The sequence below is a fragment of the Aptenodytes forsteri genome, unplaced genomic scaffold (assembly GCF_000699145.1).
Source record: "Aptenodytes forsteri isolate BGI_AS27 unplaced genomic scaffold, ASM69914v1 Scaffold260, whole genome shotgun sequence".
In the NCBI taxonomy this organism is placed as follows: Eukaryota; Metazoa; Chordata; class Aves; order Sphenisciformes; family Spheniscidae; genus Aptenodytes; species Aptenodytes forsteri.
In genome coordinates this window covers 1952131-1977342 of record NW_008795557.1, presented here as the reverse complement: position 1 = coordinate 1977342, position 25212 = coordinate 1952131, and the positions used below count along the sequence as shown (strand labels likewise).

The 25212-nt window shown below is 43.4% G+C and overlaps 1 protein-coding gene across 4 annotated transcripts in view; it reads right to left on the bottom strand.

Moving 5' to 3' along the window:
- TSNARE1 (t-SNARE domain containing 1) overlaps positions 1 to 25212 on the bottom strand; it is a 337590-nt gene that overhangs the window by 148071 nt on the left and 164307 nt on the right. For all 4 annotated transcript variants that reach the window (XM_009282164.1, XM_009282165.1, XM_009282163.1 and 1 more), the window contains 2 exons: positions 11747 to 11824; positions 3439 to 3508 (listed from right to left, as the gene is read on the bottom strand). In XM_009282164.1, the coding sequence (XP_009280439.1) occupies positions 3439 to 3508; positions 11747 to 11824 (148 nt within the window). The remainder of the gene's footprint in view (positions 1 to 3438; positions 3509 to 11746; positions 11825 to 25212) is intronic.

The window sequence follows — 25212 nt, the reverse complement described above, 5'->3', positions numbered from 1 at the left end:
GGTGGCCATCAAATGCTACTTGCAATCTGCACGACCACCTTTTTTTTCTTGATGTAACAATAAGACTGGGCCAGGTTGTCAAAAAATGCAAGAATTCCCCCCCCCCCCAAAAAAAAAAAAAAAAAAAGCCAGCTTTACATTTTTTTCTTATTAAATTTTGTTCTCAGGAAAAAAAGAATCTGGTGGTACACAGGGAAGCTTTATCCTCACGGTAACATTAAAAGGGGATGCCTCTGGACCCAAGCCTCTGTGTTCAGCTAGTCAAAGGCATCCTTCACCCCTGATGTGTTGGGTCAGTGATGAACAAATGTGGGCAAGACTGATACGGGGGAGCGTATCATACTTCTCAGAGAGCATTGCCCAGGTTACAGGAATGCTTTCATTTCCAGCCTCTTTTTTGAGGGTGTTGGGAGACAAACTAGACACACCCCCTCACAAGAATAGAGACTGGTTTTCACTGTCTCTTAGAGACAGTGATTTATCTGGGCATTTAAGTTTATTTGCCTAAATTAAAAGCTAGTTACCTTCAGTGCCTAATGTTGGAGAAGCCCCTCATCCCAAATCCTCTGGCTAAGGAGGCAGATAAATTCCTTGGGAGCTTGGACTATTAAACCAAAGGTCAGGAAAAAAAAATCAGTCGTTTTTTTCTTGCAACATATCAGTACTTAACAAGCTGTTTGTAACCAAGCATCACTGGACAAAGCTGTCAGTGTTGCCTACTGGCCCTAGCTCCTCATCCCAGCTCCACGCACCTTTTTTCCTTTTGCTCCCATTCCCTTCCCAATTAATCCAGGGTCAACTGCATTCAGCTGACTCCATCTAGAGCTTTTCATGGGCATTTACATTTCACTTGCCAGGACATACAGTTCCAAGCACATAGCACACAAGAATTTGTGCTGGCTTTGGGAAGACCTTTGACCAAGACTATTCACTGTTGGGCCTCATCTATAGCCTACTCACACATCCGCAGCCAAGTCTGTCTCGCTGACTAGAGCTGGCACTCGATTTGGGATGAACTCTCCCAAATCCACTTGCCGCAGATACAGTCCTTATTCTGAACGACTCAGCTATCCAAGGGAGAGAAACCATTTCAGAAAAAGGAATAGCCCAGTCTGACAGTAAGAAGCCTGCCCTCATCTGATGACCTTATAGGTCCTGTGCATAAGAGGCAGAAAGTCTGCATGAATTTGAAAAGGAGTCAGGCAACTTTGGTTTTTGCCGTTTTACCAGGACTCTGCAGCTAGGTAAGCAAATACTTTTGCAGCATACAGACTATGGTAGGCAAATGTCCTATGTGGCAGGACCAGTATTCACCATGAACCCCTATTCTCAAATATTCTGCCTCCCCTCGCCTGCCTAACAGTCTCATTTTAAGCAGAGTGATAGTCACCTAGTTAGTATGAAAGTAGAAATTGTGGCAATTTTACCATTTAGATACCCACAAATACTATCATTTTTCTAATAGCCAAGGCTATAAACCCACCAAATGTTCACTCGTTGCTCCCCAACCATCTTCCAAGTTAGAGGCTGTTCAAGGAGAAACATGCATCAACCTTTGAAGGAAAGGGGTCAAGTGGCAAAGGAGGAAGATTAGGCCATGATTTGCAGCGGGGGAAGCAGAAAATGCTGCCCCAAAGTTCTCACCTGAAGAGCTGACCTTCTGCTTGTTCCTGAACATAGAGATATATGCAGCACTGCCAGCTCTCGTGATTCATGGCATACTGCTTTTTGCTGGTGCAGCTCTCACGAGAGACAGGCAGAGACGCTTGCAGAGCATTCAAGACTGCTTGCCTGCATCTGGCGATGAAATCAGGGGCAATGCGAAGGACACATCAGTGTTAGGACAGGATGAAAGAATGAGAGGATTGAGGGGAAGACAGCTGTTGGTCCTCCTCTGCTTGGCACCCTGCAACTTTTCTGTCCGGAGATGCAATGAGCCAAATGGAAGAAATCAGGACAGACCTTCTGCTAGAGCATGGAGAAAGGGGATGAACCAGGAAGGTGGAAGAAGACAGCTGGAGGAATTCTGGGGCTCACGACAGGGGCAGGGAAGCACAGTTAAAATAAAAATAAGCTGCATTTAGCTATCTGGACAATTAATTATAATTCCGAGATCAAAAATAATTGCAATTAGTGCATTTTGCATCTATTTAGGTAACTGCTCAGGAAAGAAGAAAATTATCTAGCCACGTTTTTGAAGTGCTCTGAAGAGTCAAGGAATTGATTCTTAAATAAAAAGAAGAATAGTTTAGGAGTGCACACACAATAGCTGCTCTGCGTGACAGAAAGGCTTTCCTGGGTTAAGGATCTCCAGCAGTTACTGGGGTGGTTTATGCTACAAATAATTTTGTACATGTAAACATCTTTCCTGATTACATCTATCTCCACAGGCTGATTTTTTACTCTTGCATCCTCTCCATCTCCTAAATTTAGCTCCAAATCTTCTGACTATTATTACTATCACTATTTTTAATCTTCAAGTTTGCAAAACAGTATATGTGAATTAGGGCAGATCTGATGCACTGGTGAAAGCAATGGATTGGAGAGAGAAGGAGAGAGACTGCAAACCAGTCTGAGAGTTTATATTGCATTGAGAAGGTCAGTCAAGTCCATCAGGCAAATTACAGTGTATAAAGCCAATATAAAGAAACAGCAACCAAATTCTCCCCTTTGTTCACAGCCGAATCTCAGCAGGAACTGCAGTCATATACACGAAATCAGAGCAACATCCTAATTACTTGATTTTTGCATGCAAGCTGCATTAAGGGAAGCAGCTTTAATAAATTGTGCTACATTTGGAAAAGCCATTTTAATTCTCTAATTAGCATGCTTACAATGAAAACTAACTGTGCGTGTTTGTGTATACACATATCTAGAAAAGAGAGTTTAATGAACTGTATCTATTGCAAGTGAAATTGAAGTTTCATTTTCTCAGTGTTGTGCCGCGTGATGCTGTGATGCAGGTTTCAACACCACAACACACTTTTCCACCTACAAAATATCTTTTTGCTCCTTCTCTTTTTTTCTCTTGGATTCATGGTCTTTGGCAAAGTGGGGAAGGGGGAAGGAAAAAGCTACACAAGCATCGTACTCTGGCTTCACATTAAAAATAAATAAAAAACTCCCAACAACAAAAAACAACCAACAAAAAATAACAACACATACACAACGACAGAAAACCCTCTTTCACTGTGGGCCATCATTTTCTGTTATCTTCCTACCATTCTCTGCCACCTGAAACCAGCACTAGCAAAGCTTTATATGACCAATACACGCCCTACCATTATTAATCACCGACAGAAAGGAACAAAATGAAGTAAGCCTGACAAAAAAGTGTCCAGCTATAAAAAAAAGGACAGAAGAAAGGGTGAGGATGTGAGGAAAAAAATGAAAAGGCTGGGACAAAGAGAGATCTGCAGCAATTCAAAATAAACTCACAGTCCATCCTGCAGCTCTTGAGTATCATTTGAGGTCCCCAGAGATCGAAGGCTTCTTTCCAGAGAGGTCACTGTCAACAGCAAGGAAAGAAAAGGTAAAGAAGCAGTACACTTTTTCAGAGGGAAAAAATATTGGATTTTTGTTCATTTGCTTGCCTTTTAATTTATTTTCTTTCAAAACAACAGAATGAAGTAGTGTTTCGGTAGGTAACTCATAAGACAAAGGGGACAACATCTGGCAATGCCCATTACCCCAAAATGGATAAATTGGGTCCCTTGGATGCAGAAATGGTGAATCCACTTGTCACGTGTCATGACATGACGGGGCACGACTGCTTGTAACAGCAAGAAAACCTCCATCCCGTGGACCTCACATAGATCTCTGACTCTGCCAGCCCCAAACTTTCTAACTCTTCATATTACAGCAAATGCATGAAATTCCCAGGGCTGGAGGCAGTTGTGCTTTCTGCCAGGAGATCCGGGCAGCACTCTTGGGAGTAGGAAACCACTGCTTATCCTCCTCAGGAGGTCCATGCCTTGAGGCCCCACAGAACTGTGCGTGGAGCATCTCCAGCTGCAAATGTGCCCTCAATGAAGAGGCAAGAAATTGCATAATAAGTGTTCATTGCTCTGACTAGCGATTAAGAGGCAGAACACTGTTGTCCATTCTGATATCTTCTAATCTCATTGTCCCAGACTTTAATACTCCAAATCTTTTCTGGTTTTTGGCTCAGACAGAACGGGGCGCTTCGCTGTGATCATCTCCTGTGTTTGAGCTAGAAAGCCTCTTGGGTGTTTCCAGCAGGGGAGGAGAATACCCTAAGAGCAGCTGGAAGCTGGAAACGTGGTTTGTTTTGCAATACACAGTGACTTCAGATTTAAGAAATATATATGTGTGTGTGTGTATGTGTATAAAAAAGTGGCAGAAATGTAGGAGTACTGTTGCCTTTTTATACCCTTGAATGTTCACTGTTTCAAATTCACTCTTAAATTAACAGCAGGTCACTACTTTTGGGCTTAGCTTATCAAGTACACAAAGTACTTCAAGATCTTCCACAATGGAAGACGCTAAATAAATGACATTCTTAATATTTATATGTGGGATTTTCTCCGGACGCTTCCAGTTGTAAAAACTTGTAACTCGTTATCAGTCACACTTCAATATTTAAGGAAGGAAAAAAGAACAGATTAGAAACGTGGCTCAAATATTTCCATAGAAATTTAAGAAATCCTCTGTTTTAATGACTCTGCAGACTTGGACTCGGCCTGTAACTTTGAACAAGTCACTTTAATATTTTTCCACTGACAGACAAAATCCCCTTTTCTCTTTTAGGCTTTTCTCTGGGTTGACAGCAAAAGTCACCAAACAGCATAAAAAGTAACTAATGATGTGCCTGGCCAACATGAGTATTCAAAACAAGCTTGAATACCACCATATATTTTCACCCCGCTTGCTAGATCGCAATAACAGAATTTAGTGTGGAGTTTGGTGATTCAGTGAGATAAAGACTCAAGGAATTGTCTGTAACTGAGCTAATAATTAGTATCCTTTGCTGGATGCACAATGTTTTAAAGAATAAATTGAGACTAAATAAATTCACTAATAACCATTTGTTTCTCTAAGAGAACAGCACTGATTCTGCAGAGATCTCACAGATATTATAATTGTCTCTCTTCCCCCCTCTGCAATCCAAACAAATCAATCTCCCATGCATTCTATATGCTGTCTGTTTCAAAGGCAAAATTTTGCACCATCTAAAAATACTTCTGGGCCCATAAACCCTTCAGGACAGGCTTGGTCCTTGGTGAACGGACAGCAAGTCAAGGTAGAGAAAGCACTTGTGCGGACATTGAATTTCTAAGAATGTGTTAATGTCATGTGTGCAACTCCAGAAGGGAAAACAGCAGCTTACAGCATCCAGGCACCTTTCTATCCTGAGGTGCAAAATCAGGACAATTCAAAGTGAAAGCTACTCTGCCAGCATCTTCCTACAAATGAAGATGAGCTTGATGGAAGACAGATCCGATACGCAGGCGGTTCTCTGCAAAAACACTGCAGGCCTTTGCTACTACCTGCTTTGGAGAAGAAGGGAGTAGGAAGCAGCTTTCCTTTTGCACAAAACTCTTCGAGATTTCACATACACGCCATTTCACGTTGAGGCAAATCCAAGAGCTTTTACATTTGTTAAATATTTTGGAAAAGACACATATACACAAAAGAACCTGAGACAGGAATGCAAGAGAAGAGCAAAATGCTTGTCAGTCAGGTGAGAAAATGGCTCAGGTTTAAGTCCCTATCCTACAATTTTATCTAATATTTTAATTCGAGCATAATATTTACACACTTACATAAAGGTCAATTATCCCAAAAGGACAAGATACGCACTCTGGAAGAGTCAAAGGTTGGCATTTGATATGGCTCTTACCTGGGAAATAGCAGAACTGAGACTCAAACTTGAGCATCCTGGATCTCGGGCGGACTGAGCTATTCTGGGATGGATCTAACTTATTTGGCCAGGAATCACTCTATCAAAATCTGTGTAGTTCATGTGCTGGATATGGAAAATCCCTCTCAATTTACCAGTTCTGACCACGCGAGCAGTAACTCTACTAAAGGAGCAACACGTCAAGCTGTGATGGAGAGATGTTGTGAAGCCAGTGTTAAAACAGACATCTGACTTTAAAAGCCTTGTACAGTCAATTTTTAAAAGGCATATGCTAGTCCTCTAGGATGAGGCACATTCAGAAGAGATCACTGCTGTTGGAGCTGTACTGATTTACATAAACTGAGAGTTTGGCACCAGTTGTCTATGCCGTAGCAATCCTTAAAATCAACGGGGGATAAGAAACCATCCTGAGATGGCAATGGAGACTTTATCGCACCTGGGGGATGCTGAAAAATCCTTTGCTCAGCCTCTCAGATCAAGGTAATGGGACTGCGCATGGCACCAACCTGTCACAGGGAGTCATTAATGAGCAAGTAACAGGAATTAGAGAGGGAAGAGACTCATTAGAGCACTCAGGTTCTCCATCTGGCCAGAACAGGTCTGATTCCTCCAGTATATCCTCCACTGATTGGCCCTCTAGACATGACGCACCAAACCAGCTCCTTTTACGACTGTTATTTATTTTACTTATTTATAAGGCATTTACTGAGAGGCAGCTAAAAGCCGTACTTCAAAAGAAATGCAAAACCTTCATAAAAATAAGTAGGGAAAAAAGCCATCGATAAGACAAATTCAGCCAGTACTTGAGCTTATTTTTGTGGGTTTTTTTTCCCCAAAAGGAAAAAAAACAACTAAACAAAAACCCCATAAAACTCACATAAGTCAAAGCACTATCAGACAAACTTCCCTACGCTCAACAGAGACGGCCCCCAAAGAATTAGAGAGAAAGCAAGCAGATGCAAAGAATAGGAAAAAGCTTTCTCTACCCCTTGACATTTCTGTAAGAGATGGGATAAAAAAAAAGTCTATAAGCTCATGACCTGGCCGGAGAGTGATCCAGTAGCACATAAACAGAACCAACTGTCCTGGCTAAGATTTTTATTCAACACATGAGGAAGATTTCCATTTTCATAGCAGAAAAAAGGAGCAGGAGGCATTTATACGTGAAATCAGCCAAGATCAGCTGAGAGCTACAAAGATACCCCTTGGTCAGGAGGCAAGTCCTGAGCGGCCCAAGAAGAATTTAAAGCACCCCAAAGGCTCAGACTTCTGCAAAAAGAGTAAGGAGAGCAAAGAGGGAGAAAGTATGCAACGTTTATTATTTTTGTAGTGTTACTCAATAAAAATCAACGATGTTTTAAAATCCCGGTACAAAGTTGACTTCTTGTTTCATTAAAAATAGCCATTCCCCAAAGACAGAAAAAATACAGCCGAGACTGCCCACAACCTGGCATTTTGGGAATTCAAACAACAGAGGCATAGCATGGGGAGCTCATGACACCTTTAGCATCCCAAGGAGGAGAAGAGGATTTCAGGTGCATAGTTTGGTCTCCAAATGCAACGGTAAACCTGGAAAACCCCAAAGAGGCTGGGGTAAGGCAGGAAAAGAAGGAAAAGGGGACCTGTGATTGGATTTATGCAACACTGAAGGACGTTCAACACATCATGCCCAGTGCAACAGGAGTACAAACCATAATCTGGTGAACATCTGCAATGCAGCCGCTCGTTCCTTGCTCAGCTGTTTGCGTGGTGGTGCACAAACAACAGCACTGACTTCTGCTACATGCCCTGAGATGGAGCTTGCTGGGTTCCCTAAAGAGACCATATTGTACAGCTGTACAGGGCAGAAGGGATCATGGGCATCCTTTCCCATTTTATAATCCTGCAAAGTTCTTTACCTAACGTGGATTAGCTCTGACTGCAAAATCTTAGCAGTACACTCAGCATCCCTCTCCTGAAAAGATGTACCCACTTTTGGGGAAAAGGCTATGAAGAAGCCACACGCAAACTGAATGAAACTGACTTTAGCAGACAGAAAATAATATGGGTGGTGAACAGAGCAACAACAGTAGAGTGTCTTATGGGCATTTCTTCAACCTAAAAGTACTTTAAAAGGCATTATAAATTCATAGATTCATAGATTTTAAAGGCCAGAGAGAGCAATTCTGATTATCCAATCTGATTTCCTACCATAAAATTTTGTCCCATCACTCCTACATCAAGACCGTAGACTGTAGCTGGACTAAAGTATATCTTATAAAAAGACATTTGAATCTTGATTTAAACGTTTGAAGCAATGCCAAATCCATCACGTCCCCTCAATAAGCAGTTCTAATGGCTAGTTATCCTCATACAGAAAGATTGAATTTGTCTAGCTTTGACTCCTATCTCCTGATCTCGTTATGTGTAAGAATGTTAGATTAATGAGCCCTATGCTATCTATTTGATGTCTTTCTTCCCAGAGAGGTACTTACACACCATGATCAAGTTCTCTTAGATGTCTCAAACAGGAGTTCGGATAGCATGCATTTTAGAGTCTGATTTGCAGACTTCAAACAGTTGTCATAGCTCTTCTCCGCACCCTCTCCAATTTTGCAAAATAGTTTTAAGTACAGGCACTGTCATTACCTGCTTCACAGAGCACTCAATACAGGCAACTCTTAACAGAAAGCACATCATCATGCACTCTATACCATCTCAAGAGCAGAAACAAAGACCACCAGAAATTGCTCAAAACCTAATTGAATGGATTAATGCAATTCTAACAAAGAACAAAAATAGAAATTGGATCGTGGCATTTCAAAAAAGATGCACCACTCATCTTAAGGGTTTCTCAGGATAAACTCCACTGCAGCAGGAGTTGTGATTACAGCACAGAGACATATCAAGTCAGCCCTAACCTGGCTAGTTTGGGTATTAATAGCGCACACAGACTCGCGAGCAGGTTGCAAAACTTCACGCTGAGCCCTTGGCTTGGTAGCAGAAGTGCTACTATCATTCATCACTACCATTGTCAAGGTAAAACTATTAGTGTTGGAGCAACCAAGATTGATGCTAATCAGGTATTTCTGTGTGTCATAGTATGGTTATATACCCATCTATAAGCAAAGTACTAGTGATCACAGCTGGGAGGTTCAAGTTGCCACAGTGACCACAAGCCCAGGTCACAGTATTAGAGTTTTCTCAAGGAAAAGCTCGGGAAAAAGGGCCTGGGGGTCCTGGTGGACACCAAGTTGAACATGAGCCAGCGATGTGCCCTTGCTGCAAAGAAGGTGAGTAATATCCTGGACTGCATTAAGCAAAGCATTGCCAGCAGGTCAGGGGAGGAGATCCTTCCCATCTACTCAACACTGGTGAGGCCACACCTGGAGCGCTGTGTCCAGTTCCGGGCTCCTCAGGACAAGGGAGACATGGACACACTGGAGAGAGTCCAGAGAAGGGCCACAAAGATGATTAAGGGTCTGGAGCATCTCTCCTGTGAGGAAAGGCTGAGAGAGCTGGAACTGTTCAGCCTGGAGAAGAGAAGGCTCAGGGGGATCTTATTAATGTATAGAAATATCTGAAGGGAGGGAGCAAAGAAGATGGAGCCGGACTCTTTTCAGTGGTGCCCCGTGACAGGACCAGAGGCAAGGGGCACAAACTGAAATGCGGGAGGTTCCCTCTGAACATCAGGAAACACTTTTTTTACTGTGAGGGTGACTTGAGCACTGGCACAGGCTGCCCAGGGAGGTTGTGGAGTCTCCATCCTTGCAGACATTCAAACGCCGTCTGGACATGGTCCTGGGCACCAAGCTCTAAGTGGCCCTGCATGAGCAAAGGGGTTGGACAAGATGACCTCCAGAGGTCCCTTCCAACTTCAACCATTCTCTGATTCTATGATTTTCTCCACCTTCTGCAGTGCATGGTTGTCCTTCACCCCAAGCACCGTCAATCCCACCACTGCTCTCCAGTATCCCAGTGGGCAAATATCACTGGCAACCCGAAGGTGACTTTCAATGGCTGAATTTCTTGGATTCTGTTCTGTGAAGAAAACTGTTGAACTTGTGGTATCCAAGCAGTTTGCCAAAAAACTGTGAATAACAAGTGTTTTAAACAACTGTTTGTATAATGCATCTATCAGTTAATCCTCTGAAAAATAAGAAAAATAAACAAACATGAAGCGTGCATTTCCCATTTTGCTTTTGACCCATTCAGAATCAACTTGTATGTGCAGTAATTGAGATTCTGACAAACTACTGAAGAATCACAGACTCATGCAGGTTGGAGGGGATCTCTGGAGGTCTCTAGTCCAACCTTCTGCTCAGAGAAGGTCCACTTAAGAGCAAGTTGTTCAGGGTCTTGTCCAGCTCTGAATATCTTGAAGGATGGAGATGTCACAGCCTCTCTGGGCTCCTGTTGCACTGGTTGACCACCCTGATGATCAGAACCTTTTTCCTCATATTGAGTTGGAATGTCCTATGTTTCAGATGCCCTTTGCCTCTCGTCCTTCCACTGTGCACATCTGAGAGGTTATGGCTCCACCTACTCTACAGTCTCCCGTTAGGTAATTAAAGACAAGAATACGATTTCTGTAATTCATGTTCAACTTGTGGTTGACCAGTACCCCCAGGTCTTTTCCTCAAAACAGCTTCATAGCCAGCCAGCACCCATCCTGTCCTGTTGCATGGGGTTAGTCTATCCCAAGGCACAAAGGAGAATGTGAATAATTATTTTTCTTCTGATTTTACAGCAAGCTGGGCACTTGAATAACTTCATGGAGCCTACCCAGAGCCTACACTTGTTTCAGGCCTTCACCTTCTGGGGTGGTGGAGAGCAGCAACGAGGCTCACAGGTGAGGTACATCCATGTTGCAGGAGGTCCTGAACTCAAGGTGATGATTGTCGAAAGTAAACTCAAACCTACCAATCCCTTGTAGTCATAGAAAAATTGGTGCTTGAGTTTTCCTGGCAGAAGAGACGACTATGTTTTAGAAGTTTTACTTCCCGTCCTTCTTCTAGCAAGGATTCCTTGCTACAAGGACTGGGGCCTCACCCCTGGGACACGTGGGGGAATAATTACAGAAATAAGGAGGCACTAAGATCCTTTCCTTGCACCTAGGCCAGTCCTCTCTGTCACCCAATACCCACAGACACAGAACAGACCAGACAGAGAAGCTGTCCAGGTGATTCAGAAGCAATTTCAAGGTCCACCGTAAAATCGGCACCCAATAATTTTAGATTGTTGTCTGACACTAGTGAATTTTAGAACTGGGATACCATGCCATTAACCATTCAGCAATGTTAGTTGGTATCTATCTGCAAAATACATCCCTCCAGCCCAGCCCAACAAAACTGATGAGCCAGAGCATGTCTCCGAAGGAGGGAAGCACTTTGCGTCTGTAGGGTCTGAGGAGACATGAGCAGGAATAGCGTCCCCACTCAATCTACAGAGTGAAGAACAACAGAAGAATTTTGGTGTTGGTGTTTTTATAAGGGAGATAGATAGATGTTTTGCAAGCTCATAGGACAGGCTCTGAACACACTAGTGCTGCAACACATTAGAAAACGAGTCTGGCTTGTTCCACCTTTCTGCACTCTAACTCCCTATTGTAACAGATGACACAATTAAAAATAGAAAAGGATGTGGTCTCAGCAAGGATTGGAATATATCTGTGCCTGTTTAATGGAACATATGGTGGAATATTTTTACATCTTATAAAGAGCTGTGTATTGGACATGTGCTGGTGCTCGTGAGATGCAGCAGCAGAAAAACTGCATTAATACTTGCTCCCTGACAACAGGAGCTGCCATACACCGTGTACACGCACACGAGTCATCAGCAGGACAGCACACAATTGACTAGGAAACCTTTCATTATACGCACCATTGGAGTTAATTCGGAAGACATTGGCTGAAGTCTCCTGAAAAAGTTCCTGTAGTTCGCTGGGATCAATCTGGGTGGCTGTGAAGACAAAAAGGCAGAAGAGATATTAGTACTGGAGACCACCGATCACTTTGAAAGGGACTCACCTCCCAGCTGATCCTTTGAAGAGGGATGCAGGTCCCTCCTCACTGCAGAAATTTAGCCCAAGTAGGTGGTCTGATGTAGCCTTACGCAGTGGCTGATCATGCAACTTGCACTGGACAGGCAAATACCTACTTCAGCACGATCAGGACAGTAAAGATGCTTCTGCAACACGGAGGATACGGCCCACGTGGATTGAGACAGCATTGTAGGAATTATTAGCAATTGGAATATAAATGATTTCTGCTTATTTATCAAGTGGGAGTATCAGAGCCACGAATGAACAAGAAACCGCAAGCACAACAGGATGGTTAACCATCGCTTCCCAGAGCAGGAGGGCACGCAAGCGGGTCCTGCCTTCAGAAAAGGGGAGGAAGCAGTGAGAAGAGTGCAACTGCTCCATGGGCTCGAAGCATTTGGGGCAGGAGGGAGATGGGAGCCCAGATGGGTCTTCCACACATTCATCTTCCAGCCCCCAAGAGAGGCTCCCCTTCTTCCTATTTCTTCCTGATAGCCCAACTGCAAGGGTCAATGAGTCAGTGCCAGGAATTGCTATTGCTGCTGCCCAGATGACTTCTCTCAGCTTCATTCCCAAGGTCCCACTTTGGCCAAGGTACCCAAATCTGCCCTACAAGGAGAACACTGAAGTGAGGGTTTGAATGTTTGGGATTTTGAGGTTTGGTGGTGTTTGTTGGGGGTTTTTTTGTTAGCTTCATTTCCCAACTTCAAACCCCCTGAAACTATCCTGAGCTCCTCCACAGCTTCATCATCCCCAGAGAAGAAGCGACGTGAGGTTGGACTGCGCTATATTACAGAGAAAAGATACATCACACAAATAAGCTTTAATCAGGCGTTTGGTTTTTGATTGGTAGTAGTCACCAGAGAAACAGTCATTTATACCTATGTCTTTGGCACCAGCTTTATGGCAGCAGCTTTACAGCAGATTTTCTTATGGTTTTGCCCTATTCTGCCTCCCGCCTGGGTCAGCTGTTGCAGGTTTCCCAGAAGCTGCTCTACCTGAAACTTTGGTCAAGTCCAAAAGCACCGCAGGGCTTGTCCACCCGACCCACTACAGCGCATTCAAACAGCCACTGCTATTAGCAAGCCGCTTCTCTGAGCTGAAGCGTTACAGAAACTCAAACAGGAGCTATGATTCGTATTTTCAAGTCAGCAGACTGCAACTACGACTGCAACTACTTCCCTTAACCAGATTTCCCTAAGCTGTTAAACACCATGTGCCCAACCTGCATTTGGAAGAGCAGAAAGTCAGCGACGGAGCAAGGCGAAAACCATGAGTATTGAACAAAACGAGAAGCCTGCTTGATGCACTGCTCAGGTTAGTCCTGAGGATGCATCTCCCGGTGCTTGAGGACAAGCTCCACATCCAAACAGTGCAATCGGGATTTTCCACTGCTTCTCACACATCTCACCCGCACCAGCACACACATGAGATGATTCAGCCCCCGCACCAGCACACACATGAGATGATTCAGATGATGTACCAGCAGTAAATAAAGTCTTGGATCAGTCTGTCAGGTTGACACAAATCCGGGGCATTAAATGGCGTTTAATCCAAATGCACAGGGGGTCATTTCTAGAGATTTTCCCACTCTTCTCTTCCTGCAGTTCCTCCTAAATCAGCTGTCCTAGACAGTCCTTTCCTTTGCTTTATATATGAGGCTATATAACACAAGAAATTAGCTTGGGCTTACCCATCCCCCAGGAATTTCACTTGTTACTAACAAGATCCAGCTTTCATTAAATCACTGACAAAAGAGCAGCATGGGATAAGATTTTTTAGATCTTTACAGGCTGCGCTGATCCCAGTTTCGGGAGGTTTTTCTCGGATTTTTCAGTGTGCCGACACACTCTGGGTTAGTAATACAGGAGGATGGGCGTCCAAGACATGGCTTCAGCTTGGCTAAATTTCCAATTGCATGTGCTGAGAGTACCGGTCCACACATTTTGTGATAGAGGTTTTTTGGATGAGTGGGGTTTTTTGTAGGGGAGAGAAGGGTTTATTTACCTATTTATTTCCATTCTTTCCTTAGAAACACTGAATTTGCCTCAACAGATTTCTAGCCTGGCCCAGTGATCCTGAGTCCACACACACTTAGGTACTTTGCTGAATGAAGCTTCAGATGAACCATGATGCAACCAAACCAAGGGTTGGAAACTCCTTCAAGTCGTCAATTATAAGCACCCAGCTAGGAACACTATTGCATTAAACCCCCCAAATAATACAGACTCCAGACCTCAATGTGTTCCCACCTGAGGACACTCTTGCAGATTCACAGCATCCAGCAGGTACTGCTGGAGGGTCATTAAAATGCCAAAACCACCCCAACAGCAAAGATGAAATATCCCAAATGTTGCAAAAGGCAGAAGCACCAATTTCATTGCACGGACTGTGCACGCCTGCATTTCGGAGTCCCTGCAATACCATAAGAAAGAAACACCGAGCAACACTGTGTGTCCAGAGTTGGTCCATAAAGTTAAAAACCACCCAGAAATTCAAGTGCTAATTTGGGAGGGTGGGTTTTGTCCAACCTCCCCTGGGTGGCCATGGAGAGACCAATTTGCTCACCCTGTACCGCATTTCCCTAATGAGAAAGAGGCAAAACACAACAGGACAACGTGTGAGGATCATACTCTGAAGACATGGAAATACTTAAGTTTTTAAGCCCCAGCATATTTATTTTAGCCAAATGCAAGAGGACTGTGAGATGATGAACTCCCCCTCAAAGGCTTGAAATCTCAATTCATATAGAACTAACAGAGAGGGCCACGACAACCCCACACCTCAAACAAGTGCAAATTAAATGAAAAAAACAAAGGTAGATGCAACCTTTGGCCAGAATTTCCAAACAATTACATTGAAAATGCAATGCTCGGAGAATGGCTTATCTGAGAAAACTGCATTGAATCTGGCTTGCAATTTCCTGCCCCTGAACTCTTATTTCATGTTACAGCATACTGCCAGTTCTGGTTTTATTTTACTTTTTGTTTTAGAAAAGAAAATAAAATAGTAAGAAGGAGTTTGTTTTAACTGCTTTAACTTCAAGCTTCCACACATCAAGCAGAAATGTTGTAACTATTCATGGAGGATTCAGCAGTTCAAGCAGACACGCAAAACAATTTAGAAACAGCAGCAGAAAGCAAAGCAAAAAGACATCTGTACTGCCAAGCTAAGTGAAGACATACCAAGACTGAAAGAAAGTGAATGTGAAGTACATTTGTGTCTAATAAAAAATTAAATGTCTTTGACTACATAAAGCGAGTGCTAAAATATTACAATTCCCCAAGAAGGAATATGGGGTTGCTGATATCCAGTAACCACTTTGCATGCCCCAATGCTAATAGGGTTCAGGGCCACAATGGGGGAAGGGTGACTTTTGCTCGCACTGTGGGTCCTGAAAGCTGTGAAGGGTTTGTGGTGGATACATCACAGAATCCTATGTGCAAATCACTTCTCCTCCGCTTCCTTAACTGGATATTTCCAAAAACATTTTTACAGTTTCCAGCTACTTTCCCCATTTGCTTTCCAGCAGAATCCCCTTGGCAGGAGACAGGACAACCCAACTGGATTGGGGTTGAACAACCCAACTGTGGCCAGCAGGAGTAGGGAAGTGATCGTGCCCCTGTACTCGGCACTGGTGAGGCCGCACCTCGAATACTGTGTTCAGTTTTGGGCCCCTCACTACAAGAAGGACGTTGAGGTGCTGGAGCGTGTCCAGAGAAGGGCAATGAAGCTGGTGAGGGGTCTGGAGAACAAGTCTGATGAGGAGCAGCTGAGGGAACTGGGGTTGTTTAGCCTGGAGAAAAGGAGGCTGAGGGGAGACCTCATCGCTCTCTACAACTCCCTGAAAGGAGGTTGTAGCGAGGTGGGGGTCGGTCTCTTCTCCCAAGAAACAAGCGACAGGATGAGAGGAAATGGCCTCAAGTTGCGCCGGGGAGGTTTAGATTGGACATGAGGAAAAATGTCTTTACTGAAAGAGTGGTTAAACATTGGACCAGGCTGCCCAGGGAAGTGGTTGAGTCCCCATCCCTGGAGGTATTTAAAAGACGAGTAGATGAGGCGCTTAGGGACATGGTTTAGTGGGTGGTGGTGTTGGGTCGACGGTTGGACTCGATGATCTTAGAGGTCTTTTCCAACCTTAATGATTCTATGATTCTATGATTCTAACTTCCTCTGCTATCAGCTCAACCTTCTCCCCACCTAGCAAATAGTGATGACCTGTTATATTTATTGCAATTGCTAAAGCAGCAGCAATCAACACTGGCATTTCTGATATTTTCCTACTGTTTCTTAATTCTTCTGTCTTTCAACTGAAAAGCTACAGGTGGGTGCAGCAAATGGAAGGGACGAGCTTTTAAGTACATGCTCTACCAAAGCAAAATGTGTTTATACACGCTCTGGCCAACTGCAGTGGGAGACCTCAGCCGCGAGTGCGATCTTAGGGAAATGTGCAGCTTGAGATAGAGCCACTGCCTCGTAATCCACCTTGCTGCACTCCTGGAAATGCATTTATCGGCTGTTCTTTTTGTTGTTGTTGCTTGCGTGCTTATTTTATTTATTGCACCAAAAATCCCTTTCCTTCATAAGAAAAGTAGTTGCATCCCATCGTGTGATTAACTGCATGTGTGCAGTACGAGATATTCCTTGTCCAGTGATGCTGACAGTGCACTGAGGAGGGACAGAGAGGGAGGAGGAGGAGTGGGCATCACTGAAGCCAAACAGTCCCTTTCACCAGACTTTGCTGCCTTCTCCCTGCTGTTAACCCTTCCCATTTCATCATTTCAGCAAACTGCCTCAAAATAAACCTTGAAGGGAATATGTCCGCTAGTAAATAAAACAGAGTGAGGGAACAAACCATATTTTATTGTTAGCTGGCTGCTCAGCTCTGTATTGCCAAAATAAACTCAGAAGCTGTTCCGGGGATAGTTTATCCCATAAATTGCTTCCTCCAGGCAAAAATCAGTGAGACTGCACCAGGTTTAAATCCAGACATGCAACACCATCTCACACCTATCTGCTGTGCGGAGGTGGTATTCTGACCTCTGTGATGCGCCTAGCACTTTGGACCAACACCAAAAAAAGGAAACTGAATCATAAAATCAGAGAATCATTTGGGTTGGAAAAGACCCTTAGGATCATCGAGTCCAACCATAAACAGTGTTACTGCCAAGTCCACCACTAAACCATGTCCCTAAGCAGCACGGCTACACATCTTTTAAGTACCTCCAGGGATGGGGACTCAACCACTTCCCTGGGCAGCCTGGTCCAATGTTTAATCACTCTTTCAGTAAAGACATTTTTCCTAATATCCAATCTAAACCTCCCCTGGCGCAACTTGAGGCCATTTCCTCTCGTCCTATCGCTAATTACTTGGGAGAAGAGACCAACACTCGCCCTGTTACCATCTCCTTTCAGGTAGTTGTAAAGAGCGGCTGAACATCTTAAAAATCCATACAAGCCTCACACATGATTTTTGCAATCGTTATTCCAGTGGAGACTCAGAGTGCTGTGCGTTCCACATTTCAGTGCACTTATAATCTCTAATTCATCACACGTCTCTCTACAGGAGACACTCAGGATGAGGACTGGCCAGTGGAGGGATGTGGTATCAGTGCTTGGAGCAAAATATAACCTGGGAGCTCGTGGTCTGCTTCCCCCCAGCCTGTTCGGGAGGGAGAAAATGCTGATGATGCATGTGGGCATCCCTGGGGCTCTCAGGTGCTGTGACAAGCAGTCGTTAGCTCCAACCACCACCGACAACACTTATGCAGGGGAAGGAGAAATCTGAGCGAGCTGGCAAGCCGAAAAGTCTTTCAGTTCCTCTTCAAGACAAGCCAAATGCGAAGCCTGAGCAGGCTTACAGGGTCTTGTCTCTAGTGATCTGGATATAATTAATGTCCAAAGGGAATAGCTAGAGGTCCAGGACAACAGGCATGGTAAAAGTGTCTACAGGAACATCCTTTTGCTTAATGTTAATGAAAACTGCCCGTGTTCTCCACGTTAATCTTCCTTGCCTATTAATTATTTCACACTAATTTGAAGCTCCTAATGGCTTTTCTGCAGCCAGGTGAAGGCAATCGCCTCCCTGAACTCAGTTTTGCAGCAAACCCAAAATAACTCAAAAGTTGCAGAAAAGAAAAGGCAATAATTACAGTAACTCCAATAAAAAGGGAAAAGAGGAAAAACAGGACAAGCATTCGATGTTTCTACTTACAATACTTAACGTGGCTGTAGTAAAGCAGCTCAACCCCTCAGAATTGTAATGCACCTATCCCCACTGCACCACCGAGAGCTATGTCAGTGCTCTGTAAAAGACAGCTACAGATTTCCTGCATCTCCATCTTTGCTCATTTGAAAGTTTCAACTGAAGTTATAACATCATCCTTTGTTTCAACTGAAGTTATAACATCATCCTTTGCTGAAAAAAAAAACAACCTTCCAGCAGAAAGTTATTTGGTATCCGAACTCCCCTTTTGTACCCTGAAACACCTACCAGGAGTAAAGTGCAGGTAGGGAGCAACCTGCTCACTATGATTTCAAACCATCCACCCTAAATCCTCAGTTTGCCAATAAGGATTAAGCACAACTGCACTCAAGCCCTGTGGCTTAACCCCTTCACAACCCAGCTGAACGGATAAGTCTCACCCATCAAGAAACTTGTTCCTTCCCCAGGACCAGGGGACCCGTTGCAAGGTTTCAATTCCCCCCTTGAAGACTTTTCACAGCGTTGACCTAAGTTATCCAAGAAGAGTAACTATTGAAGACTATGGTCCACAACAAGAGCCACGGGCCTCTGGCACTGGGAAATCAAACCCAAGGGAGAGAAAAAGATTGATTTCTGGCTGCTAGCCCAAAAAGAAGAGATTTGCTCTGTAGCAAAATGCTAAATTCATGTCTTTGTTTTAGCTTTCCCACAACAATTGATGTAAAAATGAAGAGGTGGAAGAAGATGAAGGAGGCAAAGGGGGAAAAAGAAAGAGTAAACACAAAGAAGCAGCTTGTCATGGGAAAAAGAAAATGCTACAGAAAACAGACAAGCAAGAACTGGTGGATGCACAGACACCTACACCCACCCCAGACGAGTCCTCTTGCCGCCAGTACTCAACAGCTTCCTATGGTGCTCCTCCCTGTGGACTCGCTGGTTTCTGAGACTATGCTTCGTAGCAGTCCTCAGTCTCTTCCACAGCAAGAACACTGTTTTGGTCTTCAGCTGCGTTTCCATTTCATATAAACCACAGGAACCTCATTTATCCTCATGACCTCTGCTATTCTGTTGAAACTGGGCAAAAAAGCTTCAACAAATACCAGCGTAGAAAGGATTGGCCAAGAGCATGTTTGGACAAGGCTCCTTTCCTCAAGGAAAAGAGCTTAAAATAGAAAGGGAAATGGAAGGGAATGAAAGAAGCAGCATCGTGTCTAATCTTGCGAAGTTGCTCCTGGCATGCAAGCTTAGGAGGTTTTTATTTCCTCCTGTTGAAGTTTGAGTGAAATAAGTGATAAAGGGAAATGTAAGCAAAAATCACACTCATCAGGCAACATGCTTTTCATCAGCATGGGAAAACGTGATGCTGTTTCACGTGGCAATGCTCTGAAGCTCCTTGCTACAGATTTATGCAGTGACTTGTACAAAAGACCTGGGTCTCCTCGGCATGGCCACAGCACAAAGAGAGGGCGCTGAGGGGATCACACGTGTAACAAATGGGATGAAGCCAGTGTTTGCATCAATCCTCTTCCAACCCCCAGTCTCACGCAGTGGGGTCAGTGTATTCAAGAACTCAATTACCTATGGGTTAACTCGGGGTCTCTGTTTGCATTAACACTTACAAACTCCTGTTCATTTTTTTGAAATCGCCTTCCTGGTTTGGCCAAGTTCTCCTGAACATACAAACCAAAATTTTCCTAGTTTTAGAAATGAAGCTTTACCTGAAGGCATCTGAGCTGGAAGAACCCGTTTCACCCCACCAATCTGAAAGCAAGATGCGTTTAGGTAGTGAAGGACCTGCCTCCTCCTCCTCTCCCCAAGGTAAAACCAAGAAGTCACCCCGCAGCCTTGCCCTGAAGAAGAACCTTCCTCCCACCGTACTTCCCCACCAGATACACTAGCAGAAAAAAGTATAGAGAAAATGAGAGGAAAAAAACACATCTACTTTAACAGAACAGATTTTTTTCTTTGAAAGACCTACCACAGCTATAGCAAGCTGACCAGAGGAGACAGAGATTTTATAATTTCTAAGCCGAGTTAAGTGCAGGGCCCAGATTCAATGAGTGGACAAGACCAAGGAGGTAAAGCAGGGAGGGAGAATCATTTCAGGTTGGTAAGGATCCCACCTAGGCATGCATTTTTTTCTTGGGCTCTCTGCAGCAGAGTTTCAGTACATTAACCTTTTTAAAGCCGCTGAGATTTGTGCTTTAGTTAACATGTCCCCAGAGAAGTAATTGTGCACAGTGTCCCCAGCACAAGTGTTCCTGGTAGAGCTAGTAAGTTTTAACTGGAGCTCAGCACAGGTCTTTCTTGGAAGATACTAGGAAAAAAAAAATGAAGCTATAAATATATACGCAATACATATCTCTGAAAGGAATAATAAATACAGACCCTACCCCAAGGAAAGCCTAAGAAGCCAAGGAAAAAGGCTATTCAGACAAAAGCTTCCCATGCAGGTGAGGTCTAGGGCAGTGGGACCAAAACTTTGCAGCTTGGCAAGTGTCTGCGCTCTGGTGGCACAGGAGGCATCGCAAGGGACAGCCCAGGCATGGAGAAGCATCCCTCACAGAAATCAAGAGAAGGTAAAGGGTGAACATTAACCTGCAGTGAAAGCCAACCTCAGAAATTAAAGAAGATACAGAATTAAGACACTATCTCCCCCACGACCTAGCTGAGGAAAGGGGCTGCACGCAATCTGTGCACTTCCATTTTAAATCAGCCAAGAGAGACCTTTTTTCCTAAGCCACTTGGATGGAGCATTATACCCAGGGATGCTTTGCCATATTCCCATCCTTCCTGCCCTGTCATGAGGGAAACCTCCCCCTGCAACCCCAAACACAGCACCAAGTCCTCATCCACAAAAATGCAAATCTGTGTACACCCAAGAAGCGGTTCACAGAGAAAAGGAAACATTAGTTATCTTTTTACAGTGCAATCAAGATTCAATCAATCAGATATGCTTTGCATTATTTCTAGTTAAGATGTTTTTATTCTGTTTTGTTTCCTTCTTTAGCATACATGCTAATAAGAAACTGCTGAAGAAGAAAGCAATGAGACACTCTAGGTGCATGGCTAGTGCTGGTACCTTCTCAGCCCTGCAGCTCACCCTGCGCGTCCAGGAGAGCATGACTGCAGACAGTGCCAGTGTATCAGCTCACGTACAGGGAGCCTGGCCAAGGAGATTTGCAGCCGTGTTGACAACACGTTGTTCAGCTTTGCCGAACCACTTCGGACGCATGTCCCAGAGGGTACATCTCCACCATACTCATAGCAGTAGTCAACAAAAACAGCCCCCCAAACCCACCCACCCAATATTAAGGCAAGCAAAAGAAATATCCAAGTAGTCCACCAAGAGAAGAAGTTGTCTCTAGAGCCAACCCTGAGACACACACATTCATTCTGCCCCCACCGGACACTGACTCTTGGCCAAGTGGAGAGGTGTCCTCTTTGGTGAGCACCATGTTGTTCCATGCAGCCGGATGCCAGCAATAGCAGCTCTGCCCAAATTTGCTCCAGCTCCGAAGGTAGACTTCACGACTGAATGACAAAGCTACGACCGAAAGTCTGGAGAGACTGCACGTACAATGCTGACAAGGAGCAGAGAAATCCCAGACATCATCAGAAACAGCATTAAGAGAAAGTTGCTGGCCTAAAGTGTCACCCAGAAGATTGGGATACACCACACAGTAAAAAAGAAGGGGTGAGATGAAGCAGAGATGTTGGATAGAGGCTGCTTCCAGCTCATGGGGGGGGGGCAAATACCCAAAACTCAACAAAAAAGTCCCAACCAACCAACCAACTTTATTATATTAGTAGCCTCACAGTTTATTTTAACTTATTATTAAGAAGTTCCCTGCTTTTGCAAGGACACTAGAAATATATCAGATCTTTTCCAGCAACAAGTTACAGTTTGTGGTTTTCAGTCTTTTCTTCTCAAGTTTGTTAAAGATGCTAGAAAGTGAACGGTGGCCTGCGGTACAAAACCTGATATTCTCTACATCTGCATTAAACCATATTGCTGCTAGAAAAAACTGTTCTCATCCTATACTCCTTTTTAGGCAGCAGTGAAAAAAAAAATAAAAATAAAAAACCAACCAACTAAGCAAAAAAAAAACAAACCCACACTGCCTTCTAATTTGTACAAGAAAAACAGCAGCTCTTGTTGATTTAGAAGAAGGAAATGTCAAAGACTCACAAGCCTCTTACTGAAATAAAAAGCCCATCACTTCATGCCAGCACCACGATGGCTAAGAGTGATCTGAAGGTCAGGCGAGCTTGGCAGCCCATGGGAAATGAGTTGGTGGGATTCTCAGTCCTGTTTCACCTGCTCAAATCTTTATAAAATTAACAAAGTAATTCAGAGAATTCAGAGAATTACTTTCACCACAGACATCCACACTGGCTGAGGAGCTCTTGTCCAGGCAGGAGAATCAGGGAGAATGTTGATTTCCCGTGATGGTTAACTGCAAAATGGACTTAAAATTTTAAGCAAAATTTTATGAAGAATAAGTGCAGAACAGAACTGTGCAATGGATTAAGAATCTGCTAATTCTGGCAGAGTGTGGAATTTTGGCTTTGGTTGGACAGTTTTACAATTAAGAGTTTGTCTCCATTTTTAAGCAGAGGGGAGGCAAACTTTAAAAGGTTTTGCATAATTCTGATGTATTACCAAGACACAGTTAAGTAGCTTTTAAATAAAACAAAGCACTTTGATTCTTTTTTTTTTTTTTTTTCCTGGTAGTGGATTAGGAGAGAGTTAAAAAGACAATTCATTTTTTATTGAAATAAATCAATGTACTGGAAAATACCAATTCATTTGCAAAATTTCCCTATCAAATCCCATTGCTTCCTGCTTTCCAAGATGGAAAGTCTAATCATGTTCCCTTCTTCATGCTCCAAAGCAGTAGCAGAAGCAAGCGTTAAGGCGGTGCCTGCTTGTATTTTTAAAAGGATACCCAAGTCATTTAAAAAAAAAGGCAATTTAAGATGTTTGACAGTTCTGTGCTGTTTGGGGTTTTTTTTAATGATAATGTGGTATGAGTACATAAATAAAACCTGAGCGAAGGCAGGTTTTTGTTTGCACTGCTATATCCCTAGGATAGTCTGCGGTCCTGCGCTAATGCAAACACAGACACCAGCACCAACAGTATGTGAAAATGCAAAGGAATTGACTGAAAAGCAAAGTGGAAAGGATTAATCGTACACTCACTGCCCGAGCTGTTGGAAATGTAATGTGAAAAAAGCCAACAAAAAAAGATGAAAAATCCAAATATTTTTGAAACGTCGTTATTTAAAGATTTATTGGTGATATAAATTACAAAATACTGGTTTTATTTTTAAACTAGCTCTTAATCAGCTCTCTTCTGGTCTTATTAATGCACTTAGCACTAATTGCCTTAGAAAATATCTTTTAAAAGATCCAGGCTATTAATGACAAAATGGAGATGATTTTTTTTTTTCTGATTAAGTCCATGTGATGCAAGGAAGTGGTATCGGAAAAAACAGCCATACTAATGAAAGACAGAAACCTTTAAAAATATTACCTTACCACAGCTTTCCAGTTGAAAACATCCAGGTAAATGGGTATTTTTTTCACTCCTTGTAAATTATATAAATGTTTCACTATGTAAATTATGGATTCTATCAACTGAAATGTAAACTCGATTATGAAAAAGACCTCCAAAGCATATTGGATAAAAGGTTGGTAATAAAAATGAATAAGAATGTGTGATCCCAGCAGATAATATGTATAATTCATGAGATTATCTTTACTACCACCGTACCAGCGAGGTTCCAGGGTTGGGATGAGTCACTAATCTAACAGGAACAATGACAGAGATGAGACTCAGTGCATCAATAGTGGTGACACTCAGATGGAGATGAACAGTGGGGTGGGAGAAGGGAGTGCTCTCCTCGCTGCTCTGGCCACTGGCACCCAATGAAGTCAATTGGTCTTTCCCCAGCCCTTGGCACGTGTGAGTCCATAGAGAAGAAGAGTTGGAGGAAGACAGGAGAGCACGTGCATTAGAGCTCTGCAGGAAAAGGTGGTGTTACAAGATGCGATGCTGGAGCCCAGCGGAGCTGCAAGCTTGCTTCAGGGTCAACCACGCTTGTTCCAGCACAAGGTTGAAGAAGCTCTAGTGTAGAAAATGCCTTTTTTTTTCCATCTCCTTCCTCTTCATCACTTCCTTTGTTGGTCAGGACTAAAATTTCAGACCATCTCAAGGATATAGAAGGCAAATTGAACCTTCAGTAAGTACAACATTCTTGGAGAGCCCCTGCAGTGTCATTGAGATCTGCATGAAGAGTTTTTACAAACCAGAAGCCCCAGAGAGATGAAGTGAGATCTGGGATGACAAGATAGCAGAAATTACTGAGAGACAGAGACATGAAACAGAGACAAAGTGGATGCGGTGGGAAACAGCGACCGAGCAATGCGACAGCTGCCACCTACCTGCGGGGAAAAAAGAGTGTTTTGCGGATGGACAGCAGTGCAAGTGTTGGAGCAGATTTCCAAGTTTGGAACAAAAGTACCAACCGATGCACCCTCCTCTTCTGGAGAGCTTCAATTCTCCAGCAAAAAAGGAGCAACTTAACTTACTAGACATCCTAAAGAGAAATGAAAAAGTGCAATACACCCTTTGGTAGTCTTTATCTATATGTTTAAATAAGAAAACTATACTGATAATGTATGCGTGGTAATTTATGCACCTTCCCAACATTTACTGAATGAAGGAAAATGACTTTTGTTTGCCTAAGATTAACCATAATAGAAACCATCTGGCCCAAGAAACTAGCTCTTTTGGAAGAAATCATAAAACCCATACAGGGTTTTATAATGCATGTGTACAAAATCCCATACGCCATTCAGGGAGGAAGATGAAACACCATCTGCCATAATTTCTGGAAGTCTCCTGGGTTTGTTTCTGTGGGACACTGTATGCAGATCTGGTCCTCCACAGCTTATGGGATCTGCAAGTGGTCAGCAAAGGTTGTAGCGATGGCCATAAAACGTCCTGTTTCTCGTTACCCAGCTACCGCTGTAGTTATTCACTAGAAAGGAAAGACTAGTACAAAAGGCACAGGCTCAGCTGTCTCTCCCTG